Consider the following 19,982-nt stretch of genomic DNA (forward strand, 5'->3'; position numbering starts at 1 on the left):
AAGATAATAAATCATTACAAAGCGACTGGTGAACAAATAATCGTTTTTATTTTTCTGGGGAAAAACGCGTTATCGCCGTCACCACCTAGGGGGTAAGTGGAACGGTTATGTTGGTTTCACCGGTCTTAACGCCCAACGTCGATATATGGGAGTACAGCATCATCCGAGCAAGCATTGTACCGAGTATCTAACCCCTGTATACCCTAACGGCATCCTAACCAAAACCCGCGGTGGGCTGTTTCGGCATATACGGGACGGCCCCTGGGTATCTTGTTGTACTACGATAGCTATGCGGAACCTTTCCTGCGCAATACCACTTTTTTAATTGAGGGGGCTAAGACTCCTCCGCGTGCTAAAGGATGCCTTCGGCGTCTACGACAACATGAGATCGAGTACCGGAATTGTCATAAACAAATAATACTTACTATTGGTAAACCGTAGCTGCACCAATTTTTTTTCAACATATTATGTTATGACTTGTTACTCCCTGGACAATATGTTCAATAACTAAGTTAGCAGAATCGATAAGTTAGCATTCTCAGCATAACCCACTGATATAAACTCAACTCCAGGGACACACGAATTTAATTATTATTGTTTGGAACTACCACAAATTTCGTTTAGTGGGACTAACATTTTATTAATAACTTCAACAAGTTAGAACATTTTCTAATCCTACTTACTAATAATGTAAATGGGAAAGTTTGCGAAAACTTTTGAATGTTTATTGGAAGTAAACGCAAATTAGGCAAAAATTTCCACAAAACATATGAGGCAGAGAGAATAATACTGAGGGAGGGTCAAATTGTGGACTTTTCAATCAACAGTACTACACTTGATTGATCGTATAATTATTTTTCCTTTAAAAGTGAATTTTAACTATGTAATAGATATTTTAATCGTGGTATTCTTAATCTCATGGTTAAAAGGGTGTAAGCTGTAGCCCATCACAGAGACGTTTGCCCAGAGGCTAGTTTACAAAGTACACCAGGTCCAAAGAAGGTTATCTAGCTTCGCTCACATTACTTACATATTTCAGCGAAATGAAACTGTTTGATGGAATAATACAGTTGTCATAATATGCTCCAGTAAACCATGAAATGCGAATGATAAACAAAGGTAATAATTTGAATATAATTTATTCTATATCACTTAACAATAATAAAAGTATACGAGTGTGTCTGTAATAATAAATTTGATAAATGTCCCATTATTAAGTCAAATCACACCATTCAACCGATAGAATACGATCTTTTAAACACCGCGTGCCGTCGGCTCCTGCAAAATTTACGTTTAAATTTTCTTCTTGTGTGAAAACCTTTGAATTTCTCACTATTCGTCACGGTTTGAACTATGTTAAGCCATTTTTGATCTAAATCCTCCGGTGGCTTGTCATTCACTAAGATTATAGGCATTGTGAGAACATTATGTTCTACCTCTGTCCTGATATTTTTTTCTTTCACGAAGGATATCTCAGTCTTATTATTATCATCTGGTGAGTTACTGCTGCTGTTGCTTTTATTGGATATAACGGATATTTCTATATTGTTTTGTGCTGACCCCGTCGACTGCGCATCGTTCTCGGCAGCTTCAGCCGCCGCCGCGTTCATCGCCGCCTCTAGGTCTAACATCTGAAACATTTCAAATAGCTTTATTTTATTATCCATAAACTACGAAATATTCTGCGGAAGATCACGGCAAATATGCGGTAAAGTTAATTTAGTGCGTAGGTATTCTAAACACAAAGAACAATGCGATGGTAATTTACAATCGTCGAACGTTCACTGTCGATAAATTATAAACAAACAGCAGTTGCAATACGAATAGGTGTTTCCACATGTTGAAAACCACAAAGGCATCGTAAAACTATTGTGAAACAAATCCCGCGACCTGTACCATTTAACGATTAGTGTTACTGGAACTACGATACAGTACCCGGGGTAGAAAAATATAAAACTTTCTGCTAAATAAAACATTGGGATCAGCTAGCAATAAATATCTCGATATATGCTTTTACATAAACTAAAGGTAACATAAACTGTTTTAGTCTACGACATATGTTTGGGTGTTAAGGCAAGCACGTACCACAATTACGATATCCAAAATTACAGTCTATAACGGCTATTGTAATCTGCAGTCCTATCTCCAATTACACGACGCATTCGTGATTAATTTATAACATGACTAACATGTGTACTCAACGTCTAAGTTTCTTTATTGAAATTGATTACAGGTGTAATGTTTCTTCCGTGTGTGGCGAGCGAGCGAGTGGGCGTTTAATGCGTTTCTTAATATAATTGTGATAGGATGTTTTTTTAAATTTACAAATATTTGTAAGAGCGGATTTTTCGTTTTTCGCATCTATCTTGAGACTTAGCTTTTCGATATTGAAAATGTTGGCGTTATAATTGATATTTAGTATAATTCTATTATTGCGGTTAGTTTTATTTTGAAAGCTGTCAGAAAAGATATAAATTTTAATTTTTTTGGAGAACGAATAGCAATTACTTCTACATAACAAAACTCCAAAACAAGAGCTGGCTTATTAAACCAAAAAATATGTAAAATACTTTACTTTTCTGAAGAATATGGCAAATACTTGTTTATTTACAATGGTTACTATTTTATTAGGCCGAACTCCTGGACTTCTTTATTAGCATAGTTAAGTATATTGCGTGCGCGGTACGATTACCGCGCTGAGGTCTCGGGTTCGTATGCCGGGTCGGACAAAGTGATATTAACATTTTCTGATCAATATCAGCCCTATATTCAACACAAACTCTCAAACAAATTTGGGTACATTATGAGCATTCTCGAAAAATAAAGAGAATTAAGCAATTTACCTTCAAGAAATAGATAACAGACGTATAAAAAACAGAGCTGGAGTTGTGTAGAGGAAAACAATTTATTCCTCGCTAGACAAAGGAACAAACAAGATAAATTGAATAGGTCCTGACACATCTATCATTCTACATCGATGTTTGACAAACTGCCGGATCGTAGTGGCCATAAATCTTAACAAATCACTACGGAACCGATATTAACAGCAGTGACGTTTGGACGAGCGCCAAGGCGACTAATCTTTGACTTATGGTGCATTTCGCTTGCCGTCTGCATTTTTACATTGATCCTAAACTGAAGATTATCTTGCTGGACACTGAACTTTATTTTCTTTTGGATACAATATAAAAATGATTATTCTTGTACATATTTTAAAATATTAAATGAGGCGTGTATAAATTCAATTTAAGGGTTATGTGAAATTATGATAAACTATGTTTTGCTCATGGCTCTACTCGCATGTTCGTCTTTACACAAAACATAGGTCCTAGTGTGCTATTGTCTGCGGTAACAATTTGTCTAAAATAAAGTATATCAATATGGAAAACATCCAAATCCATTCAAGTTTTATGTGTTAACTTCTAACTAAAATCAACAAAAAAATGTACAATATTATAAGTAGAATATTACGATTACCCTGCATAAGATTTTGTCAAGATTGATCTTTTGAATAATGTTTTGCCTATCAATGGCCAACACAAGTCAAGCTATGACGGCATCAGCGGGATAACCTCTACAACCAACGCGCCATTGATACTTAGTTTTGGTGGCATGGCCTCACGAGAACCTAAACCCGTCTCTAATTTTTATAACTGACGATAATTTAATTTAACGTGAACGCCATGTTGGTTCTCAGACTCGGAAACCCGATATCAAATTCGATCTAAATTCTCTTTCATAATCTGACGATAAGTCAATGACATGGTAAATAACAAGGTATAGGAATGAGACCTATGCAAACAAAAGCTGATATTTTTATTAGATATATATGTTGGGAAAATTATCTTCCGAAGTTATATTATAGAGCTACATATAATTATTTTAAAAGAGAAAAAAACTACATCACGTCCAAAAAGATTAAGATAAATATTCTCAGTTTTAGAAATTTTACTGAATGTGACTTTGCTGCGCAACAAAATTTTCGGCGCATAACTTTGAACGTGTATCTGAGATAAAAATTTATTAGGTTCTACCATCCCATGTGTGTTCATTTGCAAAAATAATCCTCTATATCTTTTAGGTTTGAGCATGTGTGAGCATAAAAATTTTAAATATGAAAAATATGCTTCCATAAATAATGTTTTAAATACATCGGAGAAGTTTAAAAATCTGTATCATGGCAACTCATTATGTGTAAAACTATGGTATATTCTTTTACCAGAAAATTTTTAACAACAAACTTACTAAGTAATATGAGACATGTTTACAACAAAAGAACGCTAATGATTTTTACCACGCGCTCTGTTATCTATAGATACTATTATAATATAAAGCTAAAGAATTTGTTTGTTTGTTTAAACGCGCTAATCTCAGGAACTAGTGGTTCGAATTGAAAAATTCTTTTAGCGTTGGATAATCCATTTATCGAGGGAGCTATAGGCAATGTAACTTCACGATATGTCCAATAAAAGCGGACCATCAATGAAAAATGTTGCAAAAACGGGAAAAATGTATTACTTTTGAGTGGTTCTTTTGCGTGTGCTGCGAAATTATTTCCCTTAAAAAGTTCTAAAAAAAATATTTTTAAACAAAGACCCCGCCGCATCTGTCTGTCTAAACGCGATAAATTCAAAAACTGATTTCAATGAAATTTGCAGTGGCGAAAGTTTGAGACACTGAGAAGGACAAAGACTACTTTCTATGCCGGGACAATGTATAGCAGGACTTCTATCCCGGAAAACTCTTACACGCAGGCGAAGCCGCGAGCAATTATATGTATATAAAACTGAGTCTCCGGTGCGTCTATCTGTCTTTCTGTCTGAAATGATAAATGCAAAAACTACCCCACGGATTTCGATGAAATTTGGTATGAAGATATTTTGAGACCCTGCAAAGTTCATAGGTTACTTTTTATCCCGGGAAAACTCTTTAACGCCGACAAAGCCGCAAGCAAAAGCTAGTCGTATATAAAATGTATAACCAGTTAATTTCATAAAACTGCGATGAAGTTTTGCGATGCACTTGACTTTAGCATAACCTTGCTCATTGGTTTATAATTAAGAGTATTCCTAAACAATGCCATGCAAGTGTAAATAAACGCCGTATGTTTGGGCTTATCGTTAAAATTGGGTCTGAAAAATATTAACCACGAACGTTTTGTCGTAAAGTGAATTTTGCAAAATAAACACTCGATATGTTTGTTGATTCTAAAATCCCATTGAAATTGTATTCGCTTTTAGAATATGCGAGACGACGTGTTCCAGACAGTTCCTGAAGATATTTGCATATTGGCAACATTTAAAAAAAAACTAGGCGATGGAATTCATGTCTGTTTTAATGCAATAGCACAAAGTAAATTCGATAATGTTAATGGCCATATATTACAAGCAACTATAAAATAATTACCAACTATCAAATGACAAGAAAATACTTACATACTACATAGTAAGAGGAATAAATACTAAATGGTCAGATTATTTTTCATAGCAATATATTTCTAGTAGCTGCAAGGCTTGAAAGGCACCTGCTGATTACTTTCTTTACTACTTTAAATGAAGTCGATACAGACAAAAGCTTTTTAACTAAAAAGTACTTCAATATTATCACAATTATTAACAAAACAGACTGTAAATGAACCCGGTGTTGAGATTAATCTCGAAATATCACGAATGCAAAACATTTTTTATATTCCTTTGTTACGGCAAATCATTAAGCAGATAGGACACTTTGTTTACAAATGCTCTTTTATACTTTATTTTTGCGCCGGGAATGAGGCGTCATCCGCTAATTCTGACCTGCGTTAGCTCATCAGACTTCGACAGGTAGTAAATGTCAGCCGAAACAAAAATCATGGCTCAAACGCGCTGCGTTTATCTACTCACTATTAATTTATTAACGGCTGTGAGACTTTACATAGGCAATAATTAAGACAGACTCACTGACAGAGTCTGACTAATGCTATTATTCTGTTTTATACAATTCAATTATTGCTGCATTACCGTTAGCACACAATAAAGAACGAGCAAGTAATTCTCTCGTGAATGAACACCATCGCTTATGAACACCCACGATGCTGTCACTGTAAAGTGGAATAGTGAGTGAGTGAATCTGAAATAGTGAAAACAGAAATGAATAGAGATAACAGTGGTCGTGTCGACTTGTGGAGTGGAATAGATTAGAGCTTTTGGGCTTCTGGTAATCTCACGGAGCGTACGAGACGCAAGCGAAACTGTCACTTCACGTCGATTTACTGTAATCCCAGCTGACTGAATTCATGTTGTAGACAAAACTAAATGTAGGTCGGCTCTATTACTTTTACATGTCTCATGCGCTACGCAAAAAATATAGTATTATGTTTCAAAAAATGAGTTATATATTCCATATCTATAAATATAAATACATCTACTGGGGATTTAAATAAATTTCATTGACTGCCTCGGTGTGTAATAAGTACGCGGTACGAATCCGACAGGGCAAAAATAATTGTGACTGGGTTTCTCTATCTTAAAAATTGCTCAATCGCAGCTCGGAGTCAGGAAGATTGCGGTGTGATACCTGCGTGAAAGCATGCAAAGCCGTTGATCCTACGCCTGATCTCCCTGCGGTCATGTCGGATTGCCGTCTCACCGGACAATGACAGTGAAGGAACTGAGAGTGCAACTTTGTATTGCGCACACATTGTGCAATATAATATCGCTTGTGTACTTAGCCCATCCCCTTTGAGCTTGGCCACTGTGGTCGAAATTCGACTAAGCAAGTTTCATTAAATTTTAATAACTCACAAAAATATTAAAAGTGATTAAAAGTTAGCTGTGAATTTGCCCAGTATTAAATATTCAATTGGTTAGCTTATTCTTTGCTTTTTAGTATACTTATATTAACAAGAATTTGTTTTAAATAATAGGGAATTAAGCTTCCTTGAAATACTTTTTATAAATTAAATAATAGTTGTATTAAGTCTCAGTGGAATATCTCAATCTATGTCTCAGTCTTGGTTTTTATTTTAAGTTGAAAACATTTTAAAAAAAATAGTTTCAATAAAAATAATTTTAACAAAAAATTAAACCGCCTTCAAAAACCACTCACTGTGTATGTTGTAGTACACGCAAACCTACTCCTTTTAATTGATTTGAAAGAAATTTAGCTCATAGATGGACTATGCAACAAATACAGCTAACTAGCAATTTTAATTAGGCACCGACTCCAAAATTGGTATCCAATATATACTTGTTATGTGAAATTATTTTTTGGTTTTGAGTGGTTTTGAAGGCGGTTTAATTTTTTTTTAAATTATTTTTATATTTTGCTTTTGTGTTAGTAAAAAATAGACTGTCTCAATGGCATAGTTGTGTTTCGCTCACGATACGACTATCGCGCTGAGGAGTTACACCTCTGAGTACCACTGAAAAGGGGAAAAAGGTGTGATGCTATATATATGTATGTAAGAAGTAGATTCAAGCAAACCTAACGCAAAAACACAACTGATATTATTTGGCTCACAGTACAACTATCGCGCTGTGGTGTTACATCTCTGCCTACCCCTGAAAAGGGTAAAAGGTGTGATGCTATATATATGTATGTATGTAAGAAGTAAAGTCAACTAAACCCAACGCAAAAACACAACTAATGTGTTTCGCTCGCAGTACGACTATCGCGCTGAAATGTTACACCTCTGCCTACCCCTGACACGGGGAAAAGATGTTATGCTATATGTATAAGTATGTGAGAAGTAGATTCAAGCAAACCTAACGCAAAGACACAACTGATATATTTTGCTCACAGTACAACTATCGCGCTGTGGTGTAACACCTCTGCCTAACCCTGAAAAGGGTAAAAGGTGTGATGCTACATATATGTATGTATGTAAAAAGTGGAGTCAACTAAACCCAACGCAAAAACACAACTAATGTGTTTCGCACGCAGTACGACTATCGCGATTAAATTAGACGCTTCTGCCTACCCCTGAAAAGGGGAAAAGGTGTGATGCTATATATATTTATGTAAGAAGTAGATTCAAGCAAACCTAACGCAAAAACACAACTGATATATTTCGATCATACTATAACTATTACGCTGTGGTGTTACATCTCTGCCTACCCCTAAAAAGGGGAAAAGGTGTGATGCTATATACATATATGTATGTATGTAAGAAGTAGAGTCAATTAAACCCAACCCAAAAACACAACTGATATGTTTCACACACAGTACGACTATCGCGATGAAATGTTACGCCTCTGCCTACCCCTGACACGGGGAAAAGATGTTATGCTATATGTATAAGTATGTGAGAAGTAGATTCAAGCAAACCTAACGCAAAGACACAACTGATATATTTTGCTCACAGTACAACTATCGCGCTGTGGTGTAACACCTTTGCCTAACCCTGAAAAGGGTAAAAGGTGTGATGCTACATATATGTATGTATGTAAAAGTGGAGTCAACTAAACCCAACGCAAAAACACAACTAATGTGTTTCGCACGCAGTACGACTATCGCGATTAAATTAGACGCTTCTGCCTACCCCTGAAAAGGGAAAAGGTGTGATGCTATATATATGTATGTAAGAAGTAGATTCAAGCAAACCTAACGCAAAAACACAACTGATATTATTTGGCTCACAGTACAACTATCGCGCTGTGGTGTTACATCTCTGCCTACCCCTGAAAAGGGTAAAAGGTGTGATGCTATATATATGTATGTATGTAAGAAGTAAAGTCAACTAAACCCAACGCAAAAACACAACTAATGTGTTTCGCTCGCAGTACGACTATCGCGCTGAAATGTTACACCTCTGCCTACCCCCTGACACGGGGAAAAGATGTTATGCTATATGTATAAGTATGTGAGAAGTAGATTCAAGCAAACCTAACGCAAAGACACAACTGATATATTTTGCTCACAGTACAACTATCGCGCTGTGGTGTAACACCTCTGCCTAACCCTGAAAAGGGTAAAAGGTGTGATGCTACATATATGTATGTATGTAAAAGTGGAGTCAACTAAACCCAACGCAAAAACACAACTAATGTGTTTCGCACGCAGTACGACTATCGCGATTAAATTAGACGCTTCTGCCTACCCCTGAAAAGGGGAAAAGGTGTGATGCTATATATATTTATGTAAGAAGTAGATTCAAGCAAACCTAACGCAAAAACACAACTGATATATTTCGATCATACTATAACTATTACGCTGTGGTGTTACATCTCTGCCTACCCCTAAAAAGGGGAAAAGGTGTGATGCTATATACATATATGTATGTATGTAAGAAGTAGAGTCAATTAAACCCAACCCAAAAACACAACTGATATGTTTCACACACAGTACGACTATCGCGATGAAATGTTACGCCTCTGCCTACCCCTGACACGGGGAAAAGATGTTATGCTATATGTATAAGTATGTGAGAAGTAGATTCAAGCAAACCTAACGCAAAGACACAACTGATATATTTTGCTCACAGTACAACTATCGCGCTGTGGTGTAACACCTTTGCCTAACCCTGAAAAGGGTAAAAGGTGTGATGCTACATATATGTATGTATGTAAAAAGTGGAGTCAACTAAACCCAACGCAAAAACACAACTAATGTGTTTCGCACGCAGTACGACTATCGCGATTAAATTAGACGCTTCTGCCTACCCCTGAAAAGGGGAAAAGGTGTGATGCTATATATATGTATGTAAGAAGTAGATTCAAGCAAACCTAACGCAAAAACACAACTGATATTATTTGGCTCACAGTACAACTATCGCGCTGTGGTGTTACATCTCTGCCTACCCCTGAAAAGGGTAAAAGGTGTGATGCTATATACATATATGTATGTATGTAAGAAGTAGAGTCAATTAAACCCAACCCAAAACACAACTGATATGTTTCACACACAGTACGACTATCGCGATGAAATGTTACGCCTCTGTCTACCCCTGACACGGGGAAAAGATGTTATGCTATATGTATAAGTATGTGAGAAGTACAGTCAACCAAACTCAATGCAAAAACATAACTAAATACGTCACAGGAAAACTAAATTCGCGATTTCGTTTTCTTGGACGACATAATTATTCTAGTTTTTTTAATTTTAAAACCAAACTACCGAAGCGATCTTGAAAAAAAAAATTATGGAACCAATCTGGAGAGAAATTCTTTCGAATAAAAAAATAATTTTCCAAATCGGTTCATAAATGAGCGAGTTCTGAGGTAACAAACATACCAAAAAAAAAAATTCACGTCGAATTGATAACCTTACGATGTCTCATAACATTAAATTACAAATACTGTATTCAAAATATTTCTTGCTTTATTTCTATATTGTGTTTTTGGAACTACTTTAAATTTGTCTCCAATTTATTTGTGAAACGCATGTACATATAGGTTATACCTACTATGGCTTCATGTCACGAAGAGGGTTAATTCGCTAGACAAAGTTTTACCTTACGTTCTATATAGCTTCTGTAGGCTTAATAGTTAGACTAGTTATTATTAATGGTAATTTATAATGGACGATAAATCCACTGTTAACTTTGTTATTGCTGTATTAATTTGGCCAAAACCGTCAGTTTAACGCAGATTATATTTCAAAAACTGTTTTAGTATTAAACAACTGCTTTTTAAGTATATACTTAGAAATGTATGGCTTTAAATGTGTATGTTTTATAAGGAATTTATATGTACTTATGCCTGACTTTATTTAACGCAACGCACTTTCATATTGCCTAATATTACGAATGATTACTTGTTCAAGATTCAAATTGTTAGAAATAAATTTATTTTGAGAAATACACAGAATTGCGTTTGGGAAAACTATAAACCCGTTTTAAACGTTAGAAAGAGCGAGAAACTAACATTTCCTTGTACAACTGTAATAGTGAGAAATAAAGTTAAATCTCCGTAAATTATTTTTACCTCCCATTTAAGTCGTATAAACGAAATAATACAAATATATTATGGTGTCAGTAAACAGACTACCAATCTCAGAATGTCATCAATCATGTTTTTAATTTTCTGTGAGATTTTCAATTCTATGCGTATTAGATGTATGCTAGAATTTAATATTTCTATATAGTCCCATTCTAGGTACTTTACCCTCCGAAGTCGACACGTGCGGACGACGGGTTTATCCCTATTCTGTCGTCGACGCGTTTACGACCATATATCACGCAGAATCTTGTGGTGTTGGAACATTTTTCTTTTTGGCATTTCATTTAAAAATGAAACTTTGTTATCAAATTTTGAAATTATATTTTGTGTAAATTGCAAAATAAAATGAACATTGTTATAGTCTTCCTAACTCTTTACATTAGAATGTGGTAGTGATAATTATTAATTAGCTAGAAAACCGTTTTTTGTTTTAAGTCCTCGGAATGCGCGTTTTTTCCACATCTTCACTGTTAAGACTCCATCGGATTGAAGTAAAACTAGATAATACATCAATAATAATATTTTGCCAGTAAACAAGTATCATAACATTCAATAAGGCATAACTAAGCATAATTGACAAGCGAGTAGCGTGAGACGCGTCCTTGGTGCGGTCTGGCGACTCAAATTATAATCCACGTACACATTGTTCACACCTAGTTTCGTAAACACGCTGTCAAAGCGGCATCAATCGATTCCAATCCGCCCAGCTCAAACGCTAACACAGATGTTTACGTTTCGGTAAATGTGCAGACCGCCCGGATGATTCAAACTACAATGTTTACATCCAGCATTGCTGCCCTGCAGTACATTGATGTTTTTGGGGTAATTAACACTCTGATTGAGACAGGACGACACGAAATAATATGAGCGATGAACTGTTTCCAGTCTTGATATTTTCATAAATCAAATTCAAAAGAATTCGTTTCTCCGAATCCGATTTGTTTGGTGAATTTTGTTATGCGGTGAAAAGATTTTTGCACGATGCCGATTTGTTAGTTAAACTTATAACAGTTGAGTTAATAAATAAAATGTACGTTTTAAAAACATTCCGTCAGACGGTGCAGTGAAAGCAACGTGAAGTATTCGCTAGACAATTAAGATCAATACGTCAACACCTTGTAATACATTCGGCGGATGTTTCCGTAAGATCATTACAAATTACAATATAACTGTTGATATACGCGCGCAATACTACACTTTACTGATTACTCATGTACCGTTTTTACTAGTACATGAGGTATACGCAGAATGCTCACACTATTTATCACTCATTTGTAAGTATTTATTTATGTTTCTTTTTGTATTTATACGTTTAATGGCCTCATTCGTTCAATTGTGTAAACGCGTGGATAGATTCGGATAATGACGTTTCTTCGTATATATTATTTCTGACAGATCAACAAGTGAACGAAGTTATTCGAGAAAAGTAAATTTATTATTTCTGCAAGGTTATTAAGTGTTAAGAAATACAGCAAGAGGTTTTTAGACTGATCTAAAGAGTGCAGAAACACCACGTAAAATGAGAGACCTTGTCTCCATTCATGATTATGAACAATTATGTTAGGTTTGGTGAATGAATGATGATTCATAAACGTTTAGTAAACGCTGCACATCTCATGAATCAACGTCCAGACACATGGCGTTGGCAGGACTATGCATAAGAAATTTTAAAAATGTTTACATTCTCCACGTGAACATTTTTGCGAAGGGAAAAAAGTCTTTTTGTCTGCAATATTATTTGTCGATACTCGATACTGAATCAGTTCTAAAGACTCAAGAAGTTACTAATAACGGAACAACTCGGTTCTAAACAAGCATTCCGGTCATTTCATAATAGATGGAGACAAGTCTTCATTTACTGATATAGGGCCAGTATAAGTAAATGAAGATACTTTCATAGAAATACCCAAAGAAAAGTAAATTTTTACCTTCAATTTATCCCTCGACGCTGTATACAGGACCCAGGCAACATACACAAACATGATGAGCGCTGGTACCACGAGACTTGCTACTACTGGTATCCGCCGCACCCACGCGTGGTAGAACGCCAATATGAACAGCAGAATTCCGACTAATATTGCTATGTATCGGCCAGTTCGTCGCCTTTCCTCCTGAAAGCAAGTTAAAACGCACTCAACTAATGGTCTTAAAAAAAACTCCTAAAGTAAACTCCTTTGTCCAATGTTCCCCTAGTATACAAGATTTTTGGAACTGTAAATAAAAATATTAGAACACGGATCGAATATCGGTCTTTGATGTCAGGTTACATTTAAAAAAAACAGTCAATACTGGAATTTTATACGTAGTAGATTTTGAAGAGAAAATGTTTGAAAACGAACATAGATAGACGGAACTGAAAACCTAAAAATAGCTCTCGCTTTTGGTTCTGCTAAAAGCCACAAGAGTAAGTAAAAGCTTCTATCTACTAGAGATACCGCGCTAGAAAACAAAAAAACAAAAGTGTATAGTTTGTGGAATACAGTTAGTTCTAAAACATTCGTTTAGTATTTCATCTAGGTCATAAGGAATTAAAATTAAATATCAACTCTATTTGAACATGTTGAATAATAACTTGAAACCTATGTTAGTACTTATTTAGAATCCTGGAACCTCTGTCCAAAGTGTAGACTATATTTGTTAGGAAAAGGTTTACTATTGAACAAGTGTATCACCTGATGGTAAGTAATCGACGTCGCCTTCCCATCTTCACAAATTAAGGAAAAGAAAGTAACGAATTAACGTCTTTAAAACAAGTATACATAAACATGGTCAGTTTAAAACTTCTGATGTATATTTTCCAAGAGGTGGGTAGTTCCAAATTAAAGTCAATCACTGTGTTAATAAAGGTGAATTACTCAGCGGAGAAACATAAAACGGTTCATTATCAAAAGAAGCAGGAACAAGCGCTGTAACAAAACAGTCCACGAAACTTATGACGTAGTATTTTTATAATAGAGAGAGGTGAACGAAGAAGTGGGTCACTCGATGGTAAGTAATTGGCCTCCTAAACATCAATGATACCAAAGACGATATCGATGCATATTTTCGATAAGAATGGACTCTTGTTAAAAAGCATAAATGTTATATCTTTTAAATACACGAACTATAAGTTCCTCTGCATGACAAAATGGTGGGAACATGTAACACAGTTATTGATAATTGAATTAACAGTCCCCGGGCACCTGGTGAGCTTGGGGCAACAATTCAATCACCTGTGTGATTGAATCAAGCGGCCGTTAAAACAACTAGGGACTATCTTGAAACTCTATATGTTTTATAAAATTTAAAATGTTCGTTTCCAAGTGTTAAATATACTGTAGTAATTTAATGAGACGAATTCCAATTTCTGTTATTAATCAATAAATATTTAACTGGTGGTAGGTCTCTCATGTACCACCTTAATGTCTATTTTTGCCACCAAGCAGCAGTGTGTAGTCACTGTCGTATTCCGGTTTGGAGGACATTGTAGCCAGTGTAACTACTGGACATAATAATACTTAATTAATAAATAATACTTTAATATCAGTGGAATACCAAACATTACTTTGTAATTCAAGGCTGTGGGTGTTTATAGTGAATATATTATATATGATAGTTTTAAAAAAGCTCTGAACGACAAAATCATGCGTATGAATTTAAAGACTTTAGGCCCTATGTATTTAATCGCTATTTGTTTTTTTTTTTTTATTTTCCGCGTGTGTTTTAAAATATTTAATTATATTTGGAAAGAGGTATGAACTACGTTTAGTAAGTCTATAATAAACATTCCAATAATAACATTTTTAATTGTAAAATAAACTTCTTTTATCTTTAGTAATAATATAATAGAAAACTAAAATATACTATAAATTAATACGCAATGGTTATAACCGTCGCTGCCATATACTGTGGGTTTACAAAATAAATACGATGTTTAAACTAAACAATCCTCAATTTAATTACTCAAAATAATGAATCATTGCTGTTAAGTATTTAGAATGTATTTCATTTATGTTTAACGTTTACGTAATTAATTTGTTCTTAAAATTGAAAAAGAATGATAACAACATCACTCTATAATTAATTATAAAAACGTTGTTACAACTTTATAAAAGGTTTTCTAATCTATCAATATTATAATATAAAATTATTCTGGATGAATAATTTTTTCAGTCTATATAGATATTCACCTTTGTTACTAGACTTCGGTGATTTATGCAATGTTTTTAGATTACGTCAAGCTGTTAAGATATATTGTAACATGATTTAATATATTCGCTGTGTAAAAAATCATGAGTCATAGTTTTAAATAAGTATTAAATATTGCACTAGTATGCAGGTACCGGAACATGGATAGTCGGTATATAAGCTCACGCTATCCTCGAGGAGTAGGCAGAGGCTGAAGACACATAATTCCGAAACCTTTGACATCGTATCACCATATCGGACACAATTTTCAATCTCGGGACGTGCTTTCCTTTTTCATATAGAAATTGATGTTATTCGATGTGAACATAAAAGGCTGTTCACGGTTCAGCAATCCAAATACGCTGCCACCAGGCGATTGAACTGATATGAAATAGATATTTAGGTATTCTATGAGGTTTTTAAGATCAAACATTGTAGAATACAGAGAGTTTTATTATCGAATAAGTCTTCGCTGGGAAAATTGGTTGTTGGACAGTAGGTTCACAATACAACGATGCTTGCCCAGCACAATGGGATGTTTACTCGAGATGTCGCACAAAAGGCATTATTTTTCGACAAGCAAGAATGTTGTTGCGCATTTTACTGTTTTTTTCTTTAGTAATTTTTTACTATGAGGTAGATTTTAAGATGGGGCAGCTAGCTAGCCTCTATAATTTTGGCAGACTCTATAATTTTGGCAAATATTAAGATCTGCACTCACATATTTTGAAAAATAAGTGCAGTCAACAATAAAATGAGCAATTTATTTAATAATTTTTTTGATGCCAATTGACGTGTTGCTTATAATGATCAAGACAATGAGACCTCCAGAAACTAGAGTATTGTTAAATTCAAAAATTTTAAAATTTTCTCCCTAATTTTGTAGCAAATTCGACTGTAATAACTTTTAAAATAACAAAACTTAGTATAAGCTACAGCTACGGGTGAAATGAGTTATAACATAAACCCGTTTGATGACTTAGTTCTTTCTCCTTTTACAAAGAACATTTTTATTTTCCATAAACATGATCAAAACCCATAACGCTAAAATTAAATCAGACGCCAACAGAAAACTTTAGATGAGTCCAAAATGTTATATAATTATATATACCTTAGTAGATCTGCGTTCCGCAATCCATGCGCTATAATAAAGCATCAAAGAAACAGACAGTTTGTTTGTATTCATGAACAAGGAACTTTAAGACAGAAATACACCTGTATGTAGCTATGTTTAGATATAAAATGTAAATTTTTTCATTAAAATTTTATAAGAATTTGTATTTAAATGTATAACTAAGATGTTTCGTCATCATTCTTTCGTACACTAACTCGACTTTATAAAGTTACATAGTAATTCCCGCCATAATGCCTTGTTCCGAGAAATTTTTATAAAAAGAACAGTCCGCGACCAATCAGTGCAAGCATGTCTACATAAAAAGTCACGCTAAAGACATATTTGACCATAGAGATAATAAGCAGGCGAAAATAAATTAAACTGACGAAATATTGAATAGTAAGGTAACGGAACCTTTGCATGCCCATCTTATTTTAAAATCTTCATAAAATCATTTAATAAAAAACCTTAAATAAAACCTTTAATTAAATTACAACATATCACTACATATTTATAATATGTATATTATAATATCTAAAAATAAATGAAATAACTAATGGCTTAGCATATTTTTACATTACAACACAAAAACATGGATAGTGGGCCTTGTTAGGAACTGGGCTTTTTCGGTCACATTACCTTGCTACTTACTTACAGAAATTCAATGTGAAGTAACTGCTAGACGTTGTATATTATGTACTATGTTCGGGCCCAAACATGAAGAATGTACCCTAATATTCTTTAACGCTGCTTATAGAATTTGACATTACGTGTACCATTTCCTTTTCACTTGACAACGAAAAGTTATATAAATACTAAAGATCACTGCACGGTTGCAACTCGGCTCATTAACGAGGGATTATGCCTGACATTTGCACTACTCAGAATATTTACTGTAGCTACAAGTATGAACACACGTAACGTTAACGTCACAATAATTTTGCAACACTTGGCTTGGAAAGACTTGGAAAGAAAGAAGATAAAGTCAGGGGGCCCTATTCCATATATAGGGGCGAATCCGTCTTTTTGCAATGACGGGCGTTCTTATCGAAGGACAGCTTTGTTAGCCGTATGAAGCTGTCCTTCAAATAGAGCGCCAATATACCCCCGTATAGACGGAATTGGACCAAAATCCAGAATCCCTGTCCCATATACCAGTGTTACGGTTTTATAAACAATCTAAACAAAGTCTTACTTATAAACTTGTTTTAGCGTTAAGAGTTGGTTAAGATTTGCTTAAATAGCTGTCAAAAACATCACCGGTTCCTAGTTTAAACCTTATTAAGAGGCAAGATGGCGGGTTTTGACTTACAGCTGATCGAGTAAATTTGTGTATTAACTAAACATAGCTTTGCGATTTTTTTATAAGTAAGACTGTGTAAGTCCTAAAACAGCTACTCACAGTCTCCTAGTAAATACATTAGTAGTGCTAAACTATATCGAACTACCGTGCTTCGTAGCGTATGATATAATATTTTAAGTTTTTTTCATTGTTATTTGCTACGTGCGTAATATAATGCGCATATGTGAATGATTTAAAAGTGACGACCAAACTGTTTCCATCATAGTAAAATGTTTATACATTTTATTAATAGATAACTAAGATAAATTTACACCCACGGTATTGCAACACGAACAAGTTAATGTACATGACTGTTTGTTCTTTTTGCTTAGTAAATTTTAATTGTACACAGCATTAACAGTATGTTTAGTAACTGAATTAATTTCAATCTAGTAATCATATTACTGTGTCGTTCCATAACCAAATTCTACTACTATACTTCTAACCACTGATTATCCTAACTTAGACTTATTTAACAATAACATCAATTCTTACAAACGACATATCCACTATATCCTCAAAGATTCATAACTCTTAACCTCGCATATTGTTCACTTGTATCTACCAATCTTGTTATTCCATTCACCTAAGAGTACTCAAACTGTGGTTTTATATATACTTGCTATATGTAACTTTTACTTTCTAGAACACATGTTTTGGGTTATAATTATAGTGCAGGAATTATTTTTCATGTCATAATATGATGCATTCATGATTATAACCTGTTTTGTGTTTAATAAACAAAATAAATAAATAAATAACCGTTCTAAAATTCCCTAATTTCGCATTTATAATTTTATATATTATGCTCATACTTTTTTTTTATTAGGTACATTTATATTTTTTAAGATGTAATAATAAATTTCTTAGTAATTTTTCAATCAGTATCGATTTCATTGAAGCATTTGACTTCGTAGAATCCATATTTGGTAAACGAACTCTTTCAATGCTAATAATAAATAATTTTGTAGATCCAAGTATTTCATCTAAATCCATATTTCAGGGTATTTTCGTAGTATTATAATATATTGTAGGTACGTGTCTTGTAAACAAATGAAATTTACAAAACACAAATTGATATTTACATATCAACCTAGTTAAACTTATTGATATTTTATCGAATAAAAATTAATATTATGTTTATATTTCACTATTTATTCGTTCAGTAATTAAAATTGAAAATTCGACGGCGAAAATTGGTTATTTCGAAAGGTTTAAGGTTTTTTTTATGTGTTTAAGGAACAGGAAATGTAAGTATATGAACCCAATTCCGATAATACATTATATCTGAAATATTTCAAAAGTCAAACTGAATTTTATTTAGAATTTTTGATAGGTACACATGTATCTAACTATCTGCATAGTAATACACATTTTAATAAGTATTTAAACTTACTTCTACTACACGTAACGACAAAAAATTAAAAGCGATAAAACGTGGATTAGTAATAACTAATTTATAATCAAATTACTAAATATTTTTATAGATATCCAAACACATTTTTACACTATGATTACGCTACTGCATTATAAGACATTATTATTGTATGAAATCGCCCCTGCAAATTGGCATGATTTTTATTTTTTGTATTTTTTTATATTCTCCTTTATGTGATTAGGTATAAAATAGCACGGATATTTTGACATTCAATCTATTTTTTACATTATAAAATTAAAAACATAATTATTATGAATTGAATTTACTCACCTTTATAATAGACTCCCGCGATTTCACCGTATTTATAGTTTTAACATCGTTGTTCAACTTCAGGTTCATTGTGTCGTTACTGCTAAAATGCACAAATTACATATTAAAATCAAAAAAACCATAAACCAATTCACTATGGATCGAACCTACACACCTCTCGCTCATGAACACGGCACTTCGAGCCCACACAGTAGGCTCGCCACTGTTACTGATGATACGGCGTCATGCGTGTGCGCGTTGATCCCGGCGCGAGATCGCGAGTACACTGCAAGAGATTACAGATGCATAATCATTCACGCCCAGTTTGATTCAGCCGTAAAACGCGTAAGACGGCTATCACTCGAATCTACAAGTACGGTCATATAGTTCCTACATCGACTCCACGACCCCGAACAATGCTTTAATCAATCATTCAACACGTAAATATCGGCACCTGATATTATCCAGATCTGAGTTTTATGGTTGCGCTAACCACATGCTGCTAAAAACTATTCGCTAAAATCGAGAATTTGCGAGATTATTTTCAGCGCATATTAAATCTAAATACATTGAGTATGGGTCGTGTTGTAGTTTCAACTAACGTGGAACGCAGACGACCGTTAATAATCGGTATAAAAATGTCGGTTATAATATAATATAGGTTCTATATTTAACACTATAAAGTCCATAGTTAAATAGGAGAAAGTATAATAGTATAACAATGTCACTAACTGACAAGAAGATTTGGTTAAT

General features: G+C 34.1%; 1 protein-coding gene across 4 annotated transcripts; it reads right to left on the reverse strand.

The window, feature by feature from the left end:
• Positions 1-1,130: 1,130 nt before the first annotated feature.
• On the reverse strand, positions 1,131-19,540 carry LOC115454263. Of its 4 annotated transcripts, none has more exons than XM_030183011.2 (4): positions 19,405-19,540; positions 19,251-19,332; positions 12,848-13,027; positions 1,131-1,631 (listed from the first exon to the last, which is right to left on the reverse strand). In XM_030183011.2, the coding sequence occupies exons 1-4, from the start codon at positions 19,413-19,415 to the stop codon at positions 1,233-1,235; spliced, it is 672 nt and encodes a 223-aa protein (XP_030038871.1). In that variant the 5' UTR covers positions 19,416-19,540; the 3' UTR covers positions 1,131-1,232. The 4 variants fall into 4 exon arrangements, with proteins under 4 accessions (XP_030038871.1, XP_030038887.1, XP_037295695.1 ...); XM_030183027.2 differs by having other exon boundaries at positions 12,848-13,030; XM_037439798.1 differs by having other exon boundaries at positions 19,251-19,329; positions 19,405-19,528.
• Between the last annotated feature and the right edge of the window lie 442 nt (positions 19,541-19,982).

The sequence above is a fragment of the Manduca sexta genome, chromosome 17, assembly GCF_014839805.1.
Source record: "Manduca sexta isolate Smith_Timp_Sample1 chromosome 17, JHU_Msex_v1.0, whole genome shotgun sequence".
Lineage (NCBI taxonomy): Eukaryota > Metazoa > Arthropoda > Insecta > Lepidoptera > Sphingidae > Manduca > Manduca sexta.

Bases quoted from the DNA above. Each gene is read 5' to 3' on its own strand.
- LOC115454263 (XM_030183027.2), bottom strand. The intron at 13,031-19,250 runs GTGAGTAAATTC...ACTTGCTTTCAG, and splicing joins CGCGGGAGTCTATTATAAAG to GAGGAAAGGCGACGAACTGG. The intron at 1,632-12,847 runs GTAAAAATTTAC...GAAATGTTTCAG, and splicing joins CGTCGAGGGATAAATTGAAG to ATGTTAGACCTAGAGGCGGC.